This window comes from Pan paniscus, chromosome 2 (assembly GCF_029289425.2).
Source record: "Pan paniscus chromosome 2, NHGRI_mPanPan1-v2.0_pri, whole genome shotgun sequence".
Classification (NCBI taxonomy): domain Eukaryota; kingdom Metazoa; phylum Chordata; class Mammalia; order Primates; family Hominidae; genus Pan; species Pan paniscus.
The window spans coordinates 136174060-136195688 of record NC_085926.1 but is presented as its reverse complement, the minus strand read 5'-3'; the positions used below and the strand labels follow the sequence as shown (position 1 = coordinate 136195688).

The 21629-nt window shown below is 39.6% G+C and overlaps 2 protein-coding genes across 6 annotated transcripts in view; one reads left to right on the top strand and one right to left on the bottom strand.

Annotated features, from left to right (window-relative positions):
- NME9 (NME/NM23 family member 9) overlaps positions 1–13455 on the top strand; it is a 59507-nt gene extending 46052 nt beyond the window's left edge. Inside the window, exon 12 of the mRNA XM_063602952.1 lies at positions 10723–13455. Coding sequence (XP_063459022.1) covers positions 10723–10766 — 44 coding nt within the window. The 3' untranslated portion in view covers positions 10767–13455. The remainder of the gene's footprint in view (positions 1–10722) is intronic.
- The window catches only part of ARMC8 (armadillo repeat containing 8), a 112826-nt gene that overhangs the window by 9191 nt on the left and 82006 nt on the right, over positions 1–21629 (bottom strand). For all 5 annotated transcript variants that reach the window (XM_063602951.1, XM_034957456.3, XM_014344389.5 and 2 more), the window contains 5 exons: positions 19107–19199; positions 16120–16269; positions 14681–14776; positions 4668–4763; positions 48–120 (listed from right to left, as the gene is read on the bottom strand). In XM_063602951.1, the coding sequence (XP_063459021.1) occupies positions 48–120; positions 4668–4763; positions 14681–14776; positions 16120–16269; positions 19107–19199 (508 nt within the window). The remainder of the gene's footprint in view (positions 1–47; positions 121–4667; positions 4764–14680; positions 14777–16119; positions 16270–19106; positions 19200–21629) is intronic.

The window sequence follows — 21629 nt, the reverse complement described above, 5'->3', positions numbered from 1 at the left end:
CACTCTTCCCATATTTTTTTTCAAAACAAATCTCACCAATCTCTTACCTTCCTCTTCATTCCATATGAGGTTTGATATACAAAACATGGCTGCAAGCTGCAGTTTAACATGTGAATGGCCCTATTAATACAAAAAAAGAAAAAAAAAATCAAAATGGTGGTAATCTCATTTTAGATCTTTTTTTGGGGGGACCTACCATAGGCAATTCCTATAACCTAAAAGTCTGAAGCAGGGCCAGGTGAGGTGGCTCATGCCTGTAATCCCAGCACTTTGGGAGACCAAGGCAGGTGGAAGTTTGAGGTCAGGTGTTCGAGACTAGGATGATTAACACAGTGAAACCCCGTCTCTACTAAAAATACAAAAATTTGCCGGGTGTAGTGGCGGGCGCCTGTAATCTCAGCTACTAGGGAGGCTGAGGCAGGAGAATCGCTTGAACCTGGGAGGCAGAGGTTGCAGTGAGCCGAGATCGCGCCATTGCACTCAGCCTGGGTGACAGAGCGAGACTCCGTCTCAAAAAAAAAAAAAAAAAAAAAAAAAAAAAAAAAGTCTGAAGAAGAGTCCTCAAAGTCAAATGTCTTGAGGGGCCATGAAGTTAACACTAATGAGTAAAAGGGTTGGGCTAAAGATAACAAGGGACAGTGGAGAATCTGGCAAATTGAGGAGTACAAGCCTTGCCAAAAGACATTCAAATTCAAATTTAAAAAACCATCTGGCTGGACAAACAAAACACCTCTAGGGCTATGGGTACAGTTTGCAATTTATGATTCAATCCATGCATGAGGAAACACTGTCATATGACAATTCTATGCTTTTGACTTAGGCTATGTTTCCAGGTCACCAACAGCCAACATACACTGGGTGGATGTGCATTTGGTATTTATCTCTTAAGCTACTGGTTATCTTATTCAAATGGCCCAATAATTCCTTTGGGGAAGAAAGTGAATATATGGTCAGGAAGTTCTGTAACACCTAGACTTTCACACACACACAATCTATAAATGGTTTACTCCTCTGACACAACTTGCTGAAAACAAGAAGCATTATATAATACCTTCAGCTTCTGGAATAATTAAATTACTCCTATTTCTAAAGGAATATCCCCCAAAACTTGATGAAATCGCTAGTTGATTTCTCAAATGTCTTTACTATCACTGATGAGCCTCCTATTCTTCTAAATACAATTCTTATTTATTTTGCTTTATGTACTGAAAGTACAACCATTTCTGGTTGCTTTGGATAGGGTGTTTTCACCTGAATGAAAAAGGACTCAATAATAAAATAAACTTTATAGATGATTGTCCTATTGGTCAATAAAAAAAATTTCTAGTATGTTTAAATAATTTATGCACATCTGAGGGAGTATCAATGGCAAAATATGCTCAATGGTTTTTTCAAGGCTAAGACAGACTTATCTTCTCATGTAGGACTATATTTCAACTAAGCAGAGACAAAGAAATGGATGTGGCTTCCTCCAGTAGAATTCTATGGCTAGTGATTCTTTCTTCTTCTAACTGCCAACACTTTTAAGGAGATGTCCAGTTTGGGCTCCCTTAAGACAAAACAGAATAAAACTTATCTGCTCCCAGCCTCAGACAATCAATCAATATTTGTTGAATAAATGAGCTTGTATATACTATAACAAATATGCATTTACTATGCATAAGTTTATTCATCATTCATTCAATATTTTTTGAGGACACAAATTATTACTATGAGGATAGAGAAAATTGGAGGGTGGAGGGGTGGGAACTTAATTTAGGTGGAATGCACAAAACAGATCTCTTTGAGGGTGGCAATACTTAAACAGAGACTTAAAGAATAGGAAGGTGCCAGATGTGCAAAGAGCAAGGGGCTTGAAATTCCAAGCAGGAGAAAAAGTTCCTGAAAAGGTCTGAAGTAAGAAGGAGCTGTCTGTTCAGAGAAGTAGGTGTAGCCAAATTGTGCGAACTTGTAGGCCACAGTAAGGACTCTGGATTTCATTCTGTGTTGAGAGGAAGCCCCTGAAAGATTTAAACAGTGGAGGGACAAGATCTGATTTACATTTTTAGAAGACCACTTGGGCTGAAGGGATTGGAGTGACAGTGAGGAAGTGTCAAGGAGGATACTGTTATATAGTTAATCAGGCATAAGGTGCTGTGACTTGGACTGACTAGGGTGGGGGCAGTGGTGATGAAAAGGAGTAATTGGATTCAAGATCAGTTTTGGATGAAGGGCAGATAGGACTTGTTGATAAATTCAGTGAATGAGGGGACAGAGCTGGAGAAATCAAGATAGATTCCAAGATGCTATCAGACAGCCACATGGAGATGCTGAAAGGGCAGGAGGATATGTAAGTCCAGAGTTTGGAAGAGAGGTCTAGGCTGGGAAACACATTTGGAAATTACAGTGTATTGTCAGCACAGTGATGACAGTATAAGCTATGGGGGTGGATGAGATTCTCCTAAGGCAATGGTTCTCAACTCTGTCTGTACGTAAGAACCACCCAGTGATCTTAAAAAAAAATCCTGATGCCCAGACTATAACCCTAGATCTATTAAATAAGAATCTTGGGAGGGAGGAGACAAAGCAGTAATCTTTGAAAGCTCCCTACGAGGTCCTATTGTACAATGAAGGTTGTGATCTGCTGATCTCAGGAGAGCACGTGTAGGAGAGAAGAGAAAAGGGTCCAGAGATAAGTACGGAGGTATGGTGTCACGCAAGCCAAGAGAAAAGGATATTTCCAGGAGGAGGAAATAGTCAGCTGGGTTGAAGTCTGCTGTAAGTGGGGTAAGATGAAAAGAGAAAAGGATCCTTTGGATTTGGCATCATGGAAGTCATTGGTGGCCCTAAGTTTCAGTTGAATGATGGGGGTAGAGGTGAAACAGAGCAGGTTAAAGAATGACTTTAGAGGTAAAGAAGGAGGCAGTATGTACAGAAAAGATGCTTTTAAGAAGTCTGGCTTTGAAGGCTGGGCACAGTGGCTCATGCCTGTAATCCCAGCACTTTGGGAGGCCGAGGCAGGTGGATCATTTGAGATCAGGAGTTTGAGACCAGCCTGGCCAACATGGTGAAAACCCATCTCTTCTAAAAATACAAAAATTAGCCGGGCAATAGTGCCGCGCCTGTAATCCCAGCTACTCAGGAGGCTGAGGCAGGAGAATCGCTTGAACCTACAGGTGGAAGTTGTGGTGAGCCAAGATCGCGTCACTGCACTCCAGTCTGGGTGACAGAGTGAGACCCTGTCTCAAAATAAAAAGAAGTTTGGCTTTGTCTTTGAATAACAGAGAAATGGGTATGTCTCGATGGGTATGAGAAGTTAAGGAAAACTTTTTAAGTGATTATGGATACAGTGTGGATTAGTATTGGAAAGATAAGGGAATCCCTGGTTGAAGTGGTAAGGTTTTCATTCAACAAGTATTTACCAAGCATATGCTAAGGGCCAGACACCATGGTGGATATACAATTGTGCGCAAAGCCGACATGGTCCCTGCCCTCATGGAACTTACACTGTGGTAAAGACACCCAGTAGGCACACAAACATATATCACTAAAACTGAGCTAAGTGCTCTGAAGGAAGTGAACAAAATGCAGTAATGAGGAATAATCTATGAGGGCAAGAGTCCAGTAAGAAAGTATAAGTTCAGCTGAGATTTGAAGGGTGAAACAGAGAGAAGAAAAGTGTTCCAGGCAGAGAAGCCAGTATGTGTGAAGGTCCCAAGGAAGGAAAGAACGTGGCCTTTTTGAGAAACTTCAAGTGGCCAGTGTAGTGAACAAAGGAAGAGAGGAATAAGATAAGTTGGGGGATATGAATGGGTTAGGTCACGTAGGACTTGACAGGCCATCATAAGGGCATATGAAATTTATTCAAGGTATAACAAGGAGCCATTGAAGGATTTTAGTTTCTCTTCTCTTAATAAGACAAAAAGCTGAGGTCATCACTAACTGTAATGGGGGAGGGAAGAGGTGAGGTCTAAAGAATGAGGGGCAGGTAAGAATATATTCTCATGGAGAATGAGGGTGCCAGCTTCACTAGAGAATCACTGAAGGATACCAGGAGGAGCTGTGCCCATGTGGGGTTCTGTGCCTTTCTCTGCAGTTGTTAACTCTGACATGGCAGGGATAGAGAAGACAGATTGGTGTGACAAGGGGAGGCTTCCTCCATGATTAGAATTTTGTCAGGAGATGTTGACAGAATGAGAAGTGGAGGGCTTTTTGATACCTACATTTTGGCAATGGGCAGTCTCTGGTGATGATCAGATGCAGGGTATGGCCATGGCCATGGCAGTAGGTAGCAGATTGTTTAGAAGCAAACAGGTAAAGGAACTATGGTGCCAGGGGGCTAGAGGGTTCATCCACCATGGGACTGAAGCCTTGAGATGGAAGACAGGAACTGGAAGCCACTGAGAGAAAGCCAAGAGCCCGGGTCTTCACTCAGTAAGAGGGAGGCAACCAGTAGATGACAAGGGCAGGGAGTGGACTGGCAGGTAATAATATTACCAAGTGGTACAAGCTTCAAGGAGTTGGTGTTTTTTCTTTTTCTTCAGGATGGAAGAGAGTTCTTTGAATCTGAGGAGTCACGGAGTAATCTATTCTTTTCCTCTTTTAAAATCTCTGCACAATTTATTTTGAGTTAAAAACGCAACAGTCCCTGCATTCTAATCCTACGGTGAAAGGGGACAAGGGCTCACCATGTAATACTTGATTTTCTGTAGGATATCATCATTGGTCATAATAAGATCTTTTGCTGTTGTCCCATCCGCTATGTTGGCTAAGATGCACAGTGTCTGGAAAAGAACAAAGGGCCAACAGTCAGGAAAGCTCTGAAGTCCCAGAGTCAAGCTGTCTCAAGAGCTTGGGCAATTTTTCACTTGAAGGTACATGGATTCTCACAGGTTCCACTCTCAATGCCCTGATTTCTCATCTGCTGACATCATTGCTAGTAACAGTAACCACACCCAAACAAAATCCACCTTAGGCAAAAGAGAACCCCAGCACTTTGGTGGTTTCTTCCTGAGCTATGGGAAGCCATAGCTGGTCAAAGGCAGCTATTTTGTATAGGTCATACTATCAAATCAAAGAGAAAATGTAACTTATTATTTTTCTTGAAAATCTCATTTCTAAGAGAAGCCCTTGTGACAAACCACAATGTTCCTTCAACAATGTAGTCTCTTTGGTGGAAGCTCTGTAGGTGTTGCAACTCCCCTCCCAGGGAAGCCTCCCTTTCCTAGGCCTCCACCTGCTGCTTGCTCCTAAGCTCATGACCTTCTGGGTGAAGGCCTAGACCCTGTCCACCAGCTACACCAGCCATGTGCACTTAGGACCTTTTAACTTTTTTGAACCCTGTTAGGGGAAGAGAAAAGAAGTAAAATGTATGAAGCAACTTAGTCCAGGCTGGTCTAATGTGAAGACTGGAGGAAGCCTGTGCCAGCTGGCAGGACAGTACACCTTGAGGACAACCACTGCACTGGTGACTGCAGTCTTCTCAAAGGAAAAACTGTTCTTGTCAGCTGTTCCATTCTCAAAGCCAGACCAGCAGGAGGCAAAAATTAAGATAATGGTGAAAGGACTATGATAGGGATACCAACAGTGCCAAGTTTAGCAATTCAACAAACCATTTACTAAGTAACTATTATGGGTATGCCCTCTGCAGGGCATCAGGATGAAGCAGGAAAAAAAAACACACTCCCTGACTTTGAAGCTGTCACACAAACAATTACATTTCACTGTGATTGAAGTAAACAGAGAATAGAGAAGGCATGAAGAAAGAGCACTTGTTAGATACTGCAAGGGTTAGGGAAAACTTCCCGGAGGAAGTGACACAGTCCTGGAACCCAGTCAGGAATACCTCAAAGGAATGAGAGGTGAAGCTGGGATACAGATTCACATAATTTTCTCCAATTTTAAACTTTTTCTTTGCAAGACAAGCTAATTAAGCTAATTGAGGAGATTGTTTTCTTGCAGTGGCCCAAGCCCCAAAATATCCTAAAGCGTGCGTGGTTTTATTTCTCCTAGATTATCACACTGCTGTAACTAGATTATTAGGGAGTAACTCCTGAGGTGTGAAACCAGAAAAGGCTGCCTCTGAGACACAGTAGACATGAAACATAAATTGTATAGTCCAATAGCTAAGCAAACACTGGGGAACTATTTATTCCAGGGCAGTTAGATCATGTTGAGGAGGCCTTTATGTGCCCAAGAAGTGGGACAGACATGATCTGATCTGGAGAAGGTGTCAGATTTCTGGTGATCTGGTATATAAGCACTGGTACATGGTGAACCTGTCTTAAATTTCTTGGTAGGAACAATACTCTAAGGAAATCAATAATAATGAATCTGCACTCTTTTTGGTTAGTCTCTTGTGGAAAAGATCTTATGAAGGGGCAGACATGAGCATGCCAAGTGTAATTAACAGGAGTAATTAGTTTGGGGAAGAGTTGACAGCCAATGTTTTAGGAGTCCAAGTTCAAGATGACATCAGAACCAAGTGAATTATCGTTGCTTTCCCCACATTCTAGCCCCACCTGAGCCTACAGGATAAGGTAATTAAATACAATGAGTGTTCTTTTTTTTTTTTTTTTTTTTTTTTTTTTTTTTTTTGAGATGGAGTCTCACTCTGTCACCAGGCTAGAGTGCATCTGGGCTCACCGCAACCTCTGCCTCCTGGGTTCAAGCAATGCTCCCTGCCTTAGTCTCCCAAGTAACTGGGATTACAAGTGTGTGCCACACGCCCAGCTATTTTTTGTATTTTTAGTAGAGACGGGATTTCACCATGTTGGCCAGGCTGGTCTCGAACTCCTGACCTCATGATCCACCCGCCCTGGCCTCCCAAAGTGCTGGGATTACAGGCATGAGCCACCATGCCCAGCCTACAAGTATTCTTTTCTCTCTCCCTCTCCATCACTTGTCTTGACATGCAATCCAAATGTGGCAACACCAGACTCACAACACCACATTCCTTCTAGTTCTGCTCGAATTCCTTAAAGTGATTACAGAAAGCCTTAGCAAGCTTTACAACAACCCCACCTTCCAAGAGGAAGCCAGCAAAATGATATTCATCAGTGGTAGTGATCCAATCCTCACCAACCAGTCTCTGCCAGGCTTTACTAAGACAAAACCAAAATGCGGAGGGTGAGGCCAATCTAGGGAACACAGGTAAAACCTGGCTGAGAAGTAGGAGCGGGGGCAGCACATGGAAGAATCATAGCTTATTACTCTCTTGTTCTCCATCTCCCCACCATTTCTTACCAAGAAGACTCAATCCTATGGGTTGGCCAGAGCAGCTTAAGAGGAAGGAATGGAAATGATCCTTATTATGAATAAGAATTTTAATAAGGCTTCATAACCAAGGTATTCATGGGGGGAAGAGAAATGGTAAACACTTTTAGACTCTCCTAGAAAACAGCTACCCCCTCTTACCCACTAAAACAGAATATAAAGGGGAATTCCAGGGAAGATCCCTCAGAATAGACCAGGTCAGCAAGACAGGTGAGTAATTCCCCTTTTTGTAGTGTTAGAATACGCCCATGCATCCCCAGGCTTGAACAGCATGAAAAAGTGAGGTACAGTTCTGTTTTGAAGCTCATAAAACCCCTCTGTAAATATTCCTATGGAGACAAGCAATCAAATCTTAAAGAAATCAATTAGGCCGGGGCGGTGGCTCACACCTGTAACCCCAGCACTCTGGGAGACCAAAGCAGGTGGATTACGAGGTCAAGAGATTGAGACCATCCTGGCCAATATGGTGAAACCCCATCTCTACTAAAAGTACAAAAACTAGCTGGGTGTGGTGGCGCATGCCTGTAGTCCCAGCTACTCAGGAGGCTGAGGCAGGAGAATCTATTAAACCTGGGAGCCAAAGGTTGCAGTGAGCCGATATCGCGTCACTGCACTCCAGCCTGGCAACAGAGTGAGACTATCAAAAAAAAAAAAAAAAAAGAAATCAATTATTGGGCCAACTCATTGAATATGTGAGCTAAGGAACAGATAAAAACTACACACACACACACACACCCACACCATTAATGTATGCATATTAGTGTATATACTAATATGAACAATTGGAAATCAAGGAAATAGAGCAGAGACTGGTAAATTATGGTTTGGGCCAAATCCAGTCTGCTGTCTCTTTTGGTAATTTTTATTGGAAGACAGCCATATCTACTTGCTTATGTATTGTCTATAGTTGCTTCCAGGCTAGAACAGCACAGAGGAGTAGCTGCTAGAGACCAGAGCCTGCAAAAATTAAAATATATACCTTGCCTCTTAAAGAAACAGTTGGCTAAACTCTGAAATAGAGAACAGGCTGGGTGCGGTGGCTCAAGCCTGTAATCCCAGCACTTTGGGAGGCCGAGGCAGGTGGATCCCTTGAGGTCAAGAGTTTGAGGTCAACCTGGCCAACATGGCAAAACCCCGTCTCTATTAAAAATACAAAAAGTTGGCCAGGCATGGTGGCTCATGCCTGTAATCCCAGCACTGTGGGAGGCCAAGGTGGGTGGATCACTAGGTTCGGAGTTCAAGACCAGCTTGGCCAACATGGTGAAACCCCGTCTCTACTAAAAATACAAAAATTAGCCTGGCATGGTGGCAGGCGCCTATAATCCCAGCTATTCGGGAGGCTGAGGCAGGAGAATGGCGTGAACCCGGAAGACGGAGCTTGCAGTGAGCCGAGATCACACCACTGCACTCCAGCCTGGGCGACAGAGCGAGAGACTGTCTCAAAAAAAAAAAAAAAAAAAAAAAAGAAAGTAACCAGGCATGGTGGTGGGCACCTGTAATTCCAGCTACTCGGGAGGCTGAGGCACGAGAATAGACTGAACCCAGGAGGTGGAGGCTGCAGTGAGCCAAGATCACACCACTGCACTCCAGCCTGGGCAACAGAGTGAGACTCTGTCTTAAAATATATATATAATAATAATAATAAGTGGGAAAATCAATGAAACCTAAAACTGATTCTTTGGCAATGAAACCAAAAACTGATTCTTTGCTAAACCTCTGGTCAGACTGAACAGGAAAAAAGGAATTACCAGCCAGGCACAGTGGCTCATGTCTGTAATCCCAGCACTTTGGGAGGCCGAGGTGGGCAGATCAGCTGAGGTCAGGAGTTTGAGCCCAGCCTGGCCAACATGGTGAAACCCCATATCTACTAAAAATACAAAAATTAGCAGGGTGTGGTGACACGTGCCTGTAATCCCAGCTACTTGGGAGGTGGAGGCAGGAGAAAGGCTTGAACCCGGGAGGCAGAGGTTGCAGTGAGCCGAGATCGGCCACTGCACTCCAGCCTGGGTGACAGAGCGAGACTCTGTCTCCAAGAAAAAAAAAAAAAAAGGAATTACCAATATAAAGAACAAGAGAGGGGATATTGCAAAGGATACTACAGACTTGAAAAAGGAATAAGAAATTATGAACCGTTTTATGTTAATAAATTTGAAAACTTAGATGAAATGAGCAAATTCCTTGAAAGACACATAATACCAAAGCTCACACAAGAAACAGATAACCTGAGTAGTCCTATTTCTATTAAAAAATCTGAATTTGTAGTTAAACACCTTTCCACAAAACAGTCATCGTATCCAGATGATTCCAACTGGTAGCATTCCATCAAAATTGAAGAAAAAAATAATTAATTCTTCACAAATTTTTGCAGAAAATTGAAGAGCGAACACCTCCACCTCATTCCCCAAGGCCAGCATTATCCCAATACCAAAACCAGAAAAAGACATTATTAAAAAACTATTCATCAATACCCCTCATGAATATAGATGTGAAACACTCCTTACCAAATTTCAGTAAATTGAATCTAACAATATATCTAAAGGATAATACATAATGACTAAATTAGGTTTACCTCAAATATGTTAGTTTAACATTTGAAACTGAAGCAAATGAATTCACCATATAAATCAGAGTTTTAAAAAAAACGATTTCAACAGATGCAAAAGAAAGTGATTGAAAAAAAAATCTATGGCTCATGTTTGGGGTTTAAAAATAAAAAAGTAAAAATAATCCAATATCTATTTATGGTAAAAACTCAACAAACTAGAAGATAATTTCTTTTCCTTTCTTTAATAAAGGGAATCTATGAAAAACCTACACCCGACATATTCAATAGTGAAAGACTGAGTGCTTTCCTCTAATATTGGGAACAAAACAAATATGTTCATCCTCATCTCATTACACTGCAAGTTCTAGCTAGACAATGAAACAAGAAAAACAAAATAGCATATAGATTGGAAAGTAAGAAATAAAGCTATTTTTATTTACAGATGTGATCATTTGTTGAAAATTTTAAGTCATTCACGCAAAATAACTTAAAGTGACTTTGGCAAGAATGCAGGATACAAGACTGACATACGAAAATTTTATTACCATATACTAACAACGAACAACTGGAAATCAAAATTTTAAAAATAAAATTTACAAAAACATCAAACATATGAAATAGGAATAAATCTGACCAAGAGTGCAAGACCTATATATCAAAAACTACAAAACACTGCTATAAGAAGAATTAAAGAAGACCTAAATAATTGGGAAGATATTCATGAATTGGAAGACTCAATATTGTTAAGATGTCATGTCCTCCCAAATTTATTTATAAATACAATACGATTGAAATCCCAATTGGCATTTCATTTGTAGAAATGAGAACAGAATTATGAAATACAGTAAAATTCACTCTTTTGGTAGTAATTTTATTTACCAAATGTATAGAATCTTTTTTTTTTTTTTTTTTTTTTTTTTGAGATGGAGTCTTGCTGTGTCACCCAGGCTGGAGTGCAGTGGTGTGATCTCGGCTTACTGCAACCTCTGCTTCCCAGGTTCAAGCGATTCTCCTGCCTCAGCCTCCCGAGTAGCTGGGACTACAGGTGCGTGACCATACCTGGCTAATTTTTGTATTTTTAGTAAAGACAGGGCTTCACCATGTTGCTAGGCTGGTCCTGAACTTCTGACCTCAAGTGATCCGCCTGCCTCAGCCTCCCAAAGTGCTGGGATCACGGTGTGAGCCACCGTGCCTGGCCTACCAAATGTATATATAGAATCTTAAAACCACCAGTACAGTCAGCATTTACAGAGCAGTTCTATCACTGCCTCCCTCCCTAAATTGTCCTGTGCTATCCCTTTATAGTCAAATCCTGCCCCCAACCTTTAAGCCTTGGATACCTTTGATTTGTTCTCTGTCTCTACTGTTTTGTCTTTTACAGATGGTCATATAGATGGGATCATATAGTATCTTGCCTTTTGTATTGTATCTGGCATCTTTCATGTAGCATAATGCATTTGAGATTCATCCATGTTGTTACATACAGCAACAGTTTGTCCCTCTTTATTGTGACTGTGATATCCCATTATATGAATGCACCATAGTTTGTTGAGGGATGTTAATTTCTAATTTTTGGTGATACAAATAAAGTTGTTATGAATGTGTGTGAACTTAGGTTTTCATTTTATGTGAGTAAATGGCTAGGAATGGGATTGCTGGGTCGTATGGCACTTATATGTACAACTTTGTAAGAAACTGTCAAACCATTTCCAAAATGACTATTATTTTGCATTTCCACTAGATGCTCTGCATCCTTGCTAGCAACTGTACTGTTTTAAAAATTTTTTTAGCTATTCTAAAAGATGCATAGTGATATTTTATTGTGCAGTGTCTGTTCATATTGTTTGTTCAGTTTTATGTTTGGTTGTTTTCTTGTTGTTTTGAGAATTCTTCAAATATTCTGGACACAAGTCATTTGTCAGATATCTGATCCACAAATATTCCTTCCAGTGGATGGCTTGTCGTTTCAGTCTCTTAACAGTGCATTTCACGACGCAGAAGTTTTACAGTTTGATGAAGACCAATTTACCTTCTTCTTTTCTGAATGATGTTTTAAATTTCATAGCTAAGAACTCTTCGCCTAATCTAAGATCTCAAAGATTTTCTCCTGCATTTTCTCTCTAAGTTTTATAGTTTTACCTTTTATGTTATGTCTATCAGTAAATTTTTATCTCAAGTGTGTGGTATAGTTCAAAGTTAATTTTTTTTGGCACTTGTACAGCATGTTTTCTTGAAAAGACCATTCTTTCTCCACCGAGTTGCCTTTGTACCTTTGTCAATAATCTACTGGCCATATATGTGTGGGTCTATTTCTGGACTCTCTAATCTGTTCCATTGGTCGATATGTGCTATCTTTTTTTGCTAAGACCATACTGTCTTCATTACTACTGTACTTTTATAATTAAGTCTTGAAACAAGGTGTTGTGAATCCTCCAATTGTTCCTGTTTTTTCTTCCAAACTGTTTTGGCTTTTTAGTTCCTTTGCTTTTTCATACAGATTTTAAAATCTATATGTAAAGGCACAGATTTTAGATATTTACATCTATAGTAATATTTATAAACAAACATGCTGTGATTATGCTTGGGACTGTGCTTAATCTATAAATCAACTTGGGGAGAACCAACATTTTAGCATGATATATGTCTCCATTTATTTGGGTCCTGGATTTCTTTCATTATCAGTGTTTTTATAGTTTTCAGTATACAGATCCTTGTGAGATTTATACATAGAATTTCATTTTTTTCTAAGTTACTGCAAATGGTACTGTTTAATATCTCAATATCCAATTGTTCACTGCTAGTATATAAAAATACAACTGCCTTTTCTATCTTGTGACCTTGCTTAACTCATTTATTAGTTCTAGAATTTTTGGTGAGTGCATGGCATTTTCTATTATAGGCATTCATACTGTCCTTTCCAATCTGTATACCTCTTTCTTTTTCTTGCCTTCTTGTGCTTGGTAGGAATTCCAGCACAATGTTGAACAGCAGTGGTACAAATGGACATACTTGTCTTGTTCCCAATTTAAGGGCAGTGATACCTATGTTTTACTATCTTGTCTGTGGTGACAGTTTCATAGGTGGATGCACGTGTCAAAACTGAAACACTGTATACTTTAAATATGTGCAGCTTATTGTATGTCAATTGTATGTCAGTCAAAAAAATAACTTATCAGGTGCTTTTGAGAAGCATTAAACTTCTAGCTAGTCAGCTGACTGTTTAGCCTCCCATACTCGCCTATTTCCAGATCATTTCCAAAATCTGTATGAGAAAGTTCCTTTGTGTCCTGCAAAAACAATACTGTTGTTGGTCTTTCATTTTGCCCTCATTCAAATCTTGCCTCACCATTCTGTCTTGCTTCGCTTTTCAAGTTACTGAAATTCTATCCAGGTAAGTTGTCTTTATAGACAAAATTCATTCCTATCCTCTCAAAGTACAATGGTTTATTTTCAACAATGTACTTTCTTCATTGTTGTGTTTCAGTAATGGATTTCATTTCAGCTAATTTTAGTGATGCTTATGAGATTATACTTTCTCTGTGTTAAATTTTTTTCATCAAAACACAGTTTTAAAAAAAATTTTAAGAGATATCACGTAAAATATCTGTCTTAAAATCACTTTATCAAACCTACCAACTTTTTGCTCACAAATTCAATTGCAGCTCCTAAGACCTACAACTCTTACTTCCTGGACTGTTCTTCCAACGCTGGCTGAATTACTTTAACTCAAGAATACAGAAGATGAGAAGCACAGCCCCTGAAGTTAGACTCTCTGGGTCCAACTCTCTACTGATGACCTTGGGCGAGTTTCTTTCAGATAGACATACCTATATGTCTACAGCTTAATGAATTTTTTTTTTTTTTTTTTTTGAGACGGAGTCTCGCTCTTCCGCCCAGGTCGGAGTGCAGTGGTGCTATCTCGGCTCACTGCAAGCTCCACCTCCCAGGTTCACGCCATTCTCCTGCCTCAGCCTCCCCAGTAGTTGGGACTACAGGCACCCGCCACCGCACCCGGCTAATTTTTTGTATTTTTTTAGTAGAGATGGGGTTTCACCGTGTTAGCCAGGATGGTCTCGATCTCCTGACCTCGCGATCCGCCTGCCTCGGCCTCCCAAAGTGCTGGGATTACAGGCATGAGCCACTGCACCCGTCCAGCTTAATGAATTTTGAAAGAGAACATAACCATGTAGCCAAAACCTATGTCAAAAAACTGAAGATTGCCAGTATCTCTGGTCCTGTGTTAAAATCTTAAGTTTGCAGGTGACCTTTGTTTTTAGAGCAAAATAAAATATATTCATTAAAACTCCCATGAAATAAAGAAAATAAAGAAAAATAATTCCCAACTGTCCTGATAAATGCACAGCTTCGTACTTTAGGACCTACCCTTAACTTGCCCTCCTGAAACTTAATGGAAGTAGGGTTATGGGATGAGGAATAAGATTCCTAAGAGAAAAGAAATGAAAACTATCTCCAGGATGAGGAATTATTTTATCAGCGAGTCGCAGGAATTTTGAGTTGAGAGCATGGCAGCAGAGAGGGCTAGAAACCACTATTTATTTATCCTGGAAATCACTTATTTATCCTGGAAAAAGGATTCATTCCAGGATGATGAAAGGTGACTGCTCCTGTAGAGACAGGGACAGTGTGCACAATGCATGACACAGAGAGCAAAACTGTAGACGCTAGTCATGTTTTCCTCTATTTCAGGAAGAAGTCTTAAAGAGAGTTTAAGGGATGGTGGAAGATATTTCTTCCTATCTCTAGAGCATCTCCCATCTCAGCACTCTGTCTTCTGCAGATTTGAATATTTCAGGAGACTCTTAAGAACTTCCTTTGTGCTCACATTCAGAAAATATTCCCCAAGAAAAAGGAACAACGTACCTGCTCTTTGACCTCAATGTTATGTTCCCCTTCTAGAATAAGAGTGACGGCTTGCATAATTTGCTTTCCATGAGTACTCATTATTTTATCTATATGCTGTAAAACAATGGGAAATCCATAATTATCAAAGAAACAAAGACCACAGGACGAATACAAGGCTTCTAAAAGTTAAAACAATATGATTCACAACTGCTTCATGCAAAACACTATAGCATATAGAACTAGATGCCAAAGAACAGTGTTTATTATATTGTGAAGCTGCAGTTTGCCTTCAAATATGTCATACACACACACACACACATGTATATACACATTACACATACATACATACATAAAGTTGACCTGACAGAATATGAAAGCACAATCATTGGGGGTCCTCAAACCCAAATATATTAAAGAAAAAGGAAGCAAAGGCCAGGTGCGGTAGGCTCACGCCTGTAATCCCAGCACTTTGGGGGGCCGAGGCGGGCCAATCACCTGAGGTCAGGAGTTCGAGACCAGCCTGGCCAACACGGCAAAACCCTGTCTCTACCACAAATACAAAAAATTAGCTGGGCATGGTGGTACACGCCTGTAATCCCAGCTACCTGGGAGACTGAGAAAGAAGAATCACTTGAACCCGGGAAGTGGAGGTTGCAATGACCGGAGACTGTGCCACTGCACTCCAGCCTGGGGGAAAGAGCAAGACTCTGTCTCAAAAAAAAAAAAAAAAAAAAAAAAAAAAAAAAAAAAAGAGGGGGAAGCATAAAAAATGGACTGGGGTAATGGGGGAAGCCAGAGACATGGAAAACACAGTGTAGATTTCCTAATACTATCTTGGAGAATAAATGCATAATGACAACTTGTGGGGCACAGAGAAGGGAACCACTCATATTTCCTCATCTACCTGAAGGCCACTTGCATTGTTTCTTGGGGAACATTAGAGAACATTGAGAGGTATCCCACCAGCAAGGCTCAGCCTCTCCTACTCTGACACGTATCCACTGCTTTCTACACTGGCATCTTCAGAGGTCAATCCCGTAAATGTGGGTAGGGAGATGGTCTATGGAATGGCTCTGAGAATTCTCTAAAGGGAAAGAAGCAGAGGCCCCAGAGATAAGTGATTTAGGCAGATGAGAAAATCCATCCTGGACAGCATACCAGGTAAGAAAAAAGTAACAAATCAAGGTAGGCACTGGTCATGTTTTCCTCTGTTCCAGGGATTAGAGGGAGACAGGATAAGCAGTGTAGGAGTGGAGAATAGGGGGTGATATGGTGAAGCAGCTCCCAGAACACCTACGAAGGTGACAGGTTTAGACATCAACTCCTTGTTTCTTTGGAGGGGGCAGCATTTGAATCACACTCATGGGCAGATGTTAATGAGAGCACAGAGAGAGAGCAATGTCTTGCAATGCATATGCAGGGCTAGCTAATTTGGAAGCCTGGGTGATTTTACTTACAGGACGAGTGGAGAGGAGATTTCTAAGAAGTCCCAATGTCTTCATCAGCACATTCAAATCTGAATCTGATAATAACCGGAATAGCTGTTCAGTACTCAAGCTTCGTAAAATATCTGCTTTTATTTTTTGTTCAGCCTGAAATGCCATATTCTGAAAGGATTAAAGAAGTTGCAAGAATCATGTCTACATTTACTTTATTAAATTATATTTTAATAGTAACTCTGGTAATTTTTTTTTATTTTTTTGAGACAGAGTCTTGCTCTGTCGCCCAGGCTGGTGTGCAGTGGCACAATATCGGCTCACTGCAACCTCTGCCTCCCGGGTTCAAGCAATTCTGCCTCAGTCTCCTGAGTAGCTGGGAGTACAGGCGTGAGCCACCACGTCCGGCTAATTTTTGTATCTTTAGTAGAGATGCGGTTTCACCATGTTGGCCAGGGTGGTCTTGAACTCCTGACCTCGTGATCCACTTGCTTTAGCCTTCCAAAGTGCTGAGATTACAGGTGTGAGCCACCAGGCTTGGCCAACTCTGATAATTTTCAAAGTACAAACAGAATCTGCAGAAAATCTTTAAGGATAAATCAATCTATTTTCCTGATTCTTGTTAATCACCTATATTTCTGTCCGTCAAGAGAAACGTAACTGTTACTCTTAGATATACTTCTACATGAGGAATGTGACCACTTTTAGGTACAGACATTTGAATGTCTTAAGACTTCTCAAATAAATACAAAACTCATTTATCACTTTTGAGAATATCTTTATGGTTATCAAGTTGCCTGCTGTACACGAAATGACTATTAATGCTTATACTGTGCCATGCCTTTTGAGAATGATTTCAAAGTACTCACGAAAGAAAATAAGCAGTGGGTTTTCTTAACTTTACTGGCATGAAAACATCTCTTGTGTTCACAATACTATGGTAGGTGTTGGCATGGCTGGGCTGTATCACACAGGAAGCTCTCCAGAGGGTAGGAGGTGTGTCTGAGCTACCAGTAATCCCGGGTGGCTAGTAGCTATTTTGCTCCTTTTTCTCTAATTTGTATCATGGGTTAACCCAGCTTAATCCCAAGCTATACATGTCTGAAGAAAACAAAAACCATGATAAATTCCAAGTAACAACTTACAAATCAACTTTTGATACAAAAATCTCTTGTATAGCCAGGTGTGGTGGCACACGCCTGTAATCCCAGCTACTCAGGAGGTTGAGGCACAAGAATCACTTGAACCCAGGAGGCAGAGGTTGCAGTGAGCTGAGATTATGCCACTACACTCCAGCCTGGGCAACTAAGCGAGACTCTGTATCAAAAAAAAAAAAAAGAAAGAAAGAAAAAAAAAATCTTGTAAACTAGAGACATAATATGTGGTTGTTGCCCTCCAGGAACTTATTTTAATTAAAGAGCTAAGACATTAGCCATCAAGTTACATAATAATGTGAGGCAGCATGGCAGAGCAAAAAGAATACTCTCTATGTGTCAAGAGACCCAGGTCAGAGATGACTCTAAGGTTTTATATTTTGCAGAGAGAAAACACAGCAGCTGGTAATATGAAGACTGATGAGAATAAGATAGTTTGTACAGATTTGAGGAGTGAAATAAGTTCAGTTTCCAACATTAAAGTTGTGCATGTCAGAGAATTCTGAAACGAAGTCCCATACGCCATTTAAGTGATAGATGTGGGAAACAGGTAACAGTTACATCTGGATATGTAGATTTCAAAGTAACCTATTAGGGGAAGTTGAAACCATGTTATGAGATGAAGTCCCTGAAACTGATGTAATGAGAATTGGAAACCAGAAACTGAAACTTGGAGGAATGTTCTCAGAGAAGAGGTTGAAAAGGAAGCTAGGTAGAAAGTGAGTTAAAAAAAAATAAGTCCTGGGAAGGAGTTTCAAGAAAGAGAAGTGCTAAAAGCTGTGCAAAGTTCAGGAGAAAAATATCTGTGAAACTACAGATTTGTTGCTTTCTTAGAAGATAATTATTTCTATCCTAAAGTCTGTATAAAAACACAGCAGATATAGCATGGAACAGGGAGAATACAGGCTTGGAAAAGGTTCTGAACCCATTTCCATTATTAACTGTGAGGCCTTCACCTTCACAATTCACTTACCCTCCCTGAGTCCTAGTTTCCCATTTGTAAAGTGAATATATACCAATATATCTTAAAATAAGAATTAGGGATAAATATAAAACACCCAGCTTAGTGTCTGGTACAGAGCAATTAAACTGTAAATAGTATAAATATGTTTTAAAAATCAATTTAGGATTACTCTATTTACAACTTCAAGAAAATTTTAATAATCTTAAGGAGAAATGGTTCTCTAACCTCAAAGTTTTACAATATATTACAAATTATTTACTAGAAACTGTTAAAAAATTATTAAGTATTTATGCACCAATTTTATTACCTTCGACAAGTTAATCATTCTGCAAAAAATGGTTAAATATGTGAGGTAATACATATGTTAATTAATTAGCTCAAATTAGCCATCCCACAATCTATTTATCTTTCAAAACATCATGCTGTACTTTATAAACACACATAATTTTTATTTGCCAATTAAAAAAAATAATCATTCTGTGCCTTAGTTTACTTCATCTATAAAGTATGGTAAGAACTCTCTGGTTGGTATCATAAAGTTGTTCTGAAGAGCAAAGGAGATATGAAAGTGCTTTGTAAAGTAGGTGGCGCTACACAAAAATATAATGTTCATGATAAGGAAAATTTATTTTCCCAGAATTAGCTAAGTTTCAACATCTGTTCACTTTTCTTAATAATAAACAAGAGAACGGAGGCATAACTTGCTTACAGTTAAATCTGTTAGTTTAATACTAAGCCTTCTAGGTCCCAGTCATTAGAAAACTAGAACAAAATAGCAAGATTTTTGAAAAAGAAAATTCCAGACATTTCAAATAATACATTATAGTTCTAACTTAGACAATAGCTGTATTCCTTTTGTAAGTTATGATATATATAAAAGTGAAACGTACCATTAAAGCCCAAATTCCATTCACTCGTAAAGCAGGATTTTCACTCTGAGTTAATCCACAAAGTAGCTCTACGGCTCCTGATTCCAAAATTGGCTGCCATTGGACAGGGAAAAAAAAAAATCACCGCTTTAAAGTCCAGTTTGCAAACTAAACATGCATATACCTTGGCACTTTGTGATTTCTTCCCCACTCTTACTCAATTCCAGGCAACTTTTGCAAAGCAGGGAGTGATGTAGCCATAAAAATCACCTTGAGAAGGGCAAAGACAATTATTTTCTCATAAATCCGAAAAGCCAAAAAAAAAAAAAAAAAGAAAAAAGAAAAAAGAAAACAAAACCAAACCACTCTGTCATTTCCTTTTATCCTTGTAGTCCTGGAGGATTCAGGAGACATTCTAGTTATCTGTACATTTCACACAGACCCTTATGATCCCATTACCTAGCTCCCCACTCTCATCTTTCGCTGAGACTCTGTCACCTTCTGCTTTATGTGTACATCTTGTGCATTGCTTACAAACTCTATGAAGTAATATGGTTGGTAAAGGAAAGAAATATAAAGGAACTTAGACAACCAAATCATCCTCCTTCCAAGCTGTCAGTCTTATTCCAAACATGCTGCAGAATTTATCTTTTAGGATATTTTCAGGACTACTTATCAATTATACAAGCAAAACAGTCCTGTACTTTTACAGTCATGCCACATTTTACATCTAAAATACCATGCTTTAGTCTAACTACTTAACTTTATTTATGATACTTGACTGAACATGAATTTTTGGTAATTTCTAAAAAATATTCAAACCTTAGAGGATTAAGATTTACCATCACCAATGAATGCTTAAAGGTCACTTGTCAAGAGGATTATAGAAACGTCAGAAGCAATTCAGATCTATATACCCAGAAAAAGGGGTATACATTTCTCAACTGTACAAATTATATTTTAAAAACTTATTTTGAAATAAATTCAAACTTATAAAGTAGCAAAAAATACAAGGAATGCTCAGATATTCTTTTCCCAGATCCGCCAGTTTTTAACATTTGCCATTGTTAATTTATCATCTCGCTCGTACTATGTACCTAATCCACATTATCTATCTTTTCTGAACCATGTGAAAGTAGGATGCATACATCATGCCCCTTTTATGCTTAATATTTCAATGTATATTTCCTAAAAACAAGGATATTATCTTAGATAACCATAGTACAGTTACCAAATTCAGGAAAGGTAATAATAAATTAAAACAATACTTTAATCAAATCTATAGCCCATACTCTAATTTTGTCAGTTGGCACAAAAAAAAATGCTCTTATAGCATTTCCCTCCCCCACTTTGGTTCAGAATCTATTTTTTTTTTTTTTTAAATTTTAATTTTTTCAGACAGGGTCTCGCTCTGAAGCCCAGCCTGGAGTGCAGTGGCATGATCATACCTCATTGCAACCTCAAATTCCCAGGCTCAAACAATTCTCCTGCCTCGGCCTCTCGAGTAGCTAGAACTACAGGTGTGTGTGCCATGCCTGGTTGATTGTTTAATTTTTAGTAGAGACAAGGTCTTGCTATGTTGCCCCGGTTGGGAGTTAATTTTTCAATATAAAAAAATCGTATTAGTGATCCTTTGCCTGAGCTCATCTACCTATTTCCTAACTAGACCCTAAATATCCTGAAGGTAGATCTGGAGCAATATAAGAGCAGTTAAGGATGATTAACGGTGGTACACAAGCTGTGACTGGATTATCATCAGGCCAAGACCCCATCTACAGGGCAGAGAACTGATGGAAGCTCTGGTGTACTGTTTTGCCTTTCTCTTCCATCAGAGTAACTACCAGTCTTGCCCTGTTTGTTCCAAGATTCCTGCTTGTTGAATAACTATTTCTGAACCTCCATCTTGTTTTTTTGTTTTGTTTTATTTTTTAGATGGAGTCTCCCTCTTTTGCCCAGGCTGCAGTGTAGTGGCGCGATCTCAGCTCACTGCAACCTTTGCCTCCCGGGTTCAAGTGATTCTCTTGCCTCAGCCTCCCGAGTAGCTGGGATTACAAGCATGCACCACCACCCCCGGCTAATTTTTGTACTTTTAGCAGAGATGGGGTTTCACCATGTTGGCCAGGCTGGTCTCAAACTCCTGACCTCAAGTGTTCTGCCTGCCTTGGCCTCCCAAACTGCTGGGTTTACACGCATGAACCACCGTGCCTGGCCAGAACCTCCATCTTATTAATACTACCTTTCTTAATTATAGTCAATGCCTACAAGTGTTATAATGCAGCAAATAAATTCAACACAAATGGGACAACTAAATGCACAATAAACCTGAGTTCATGATTGGGCAGATGAGGGGTATTATGACATAATAAAACTAACTGTATAAGGTTTTCCCCTTCTTCATTAAGGTATATTTTAGTTTTTCCTATTAAAAAAAAGAATACATACTCAAATATTTTATAAAATGCAGAAGGGAACCCCCATCCAACCCCTCCCCAAACAACTACCATTAACATTAAACATCAAAAGATGATTTTCCAATGACAGCAG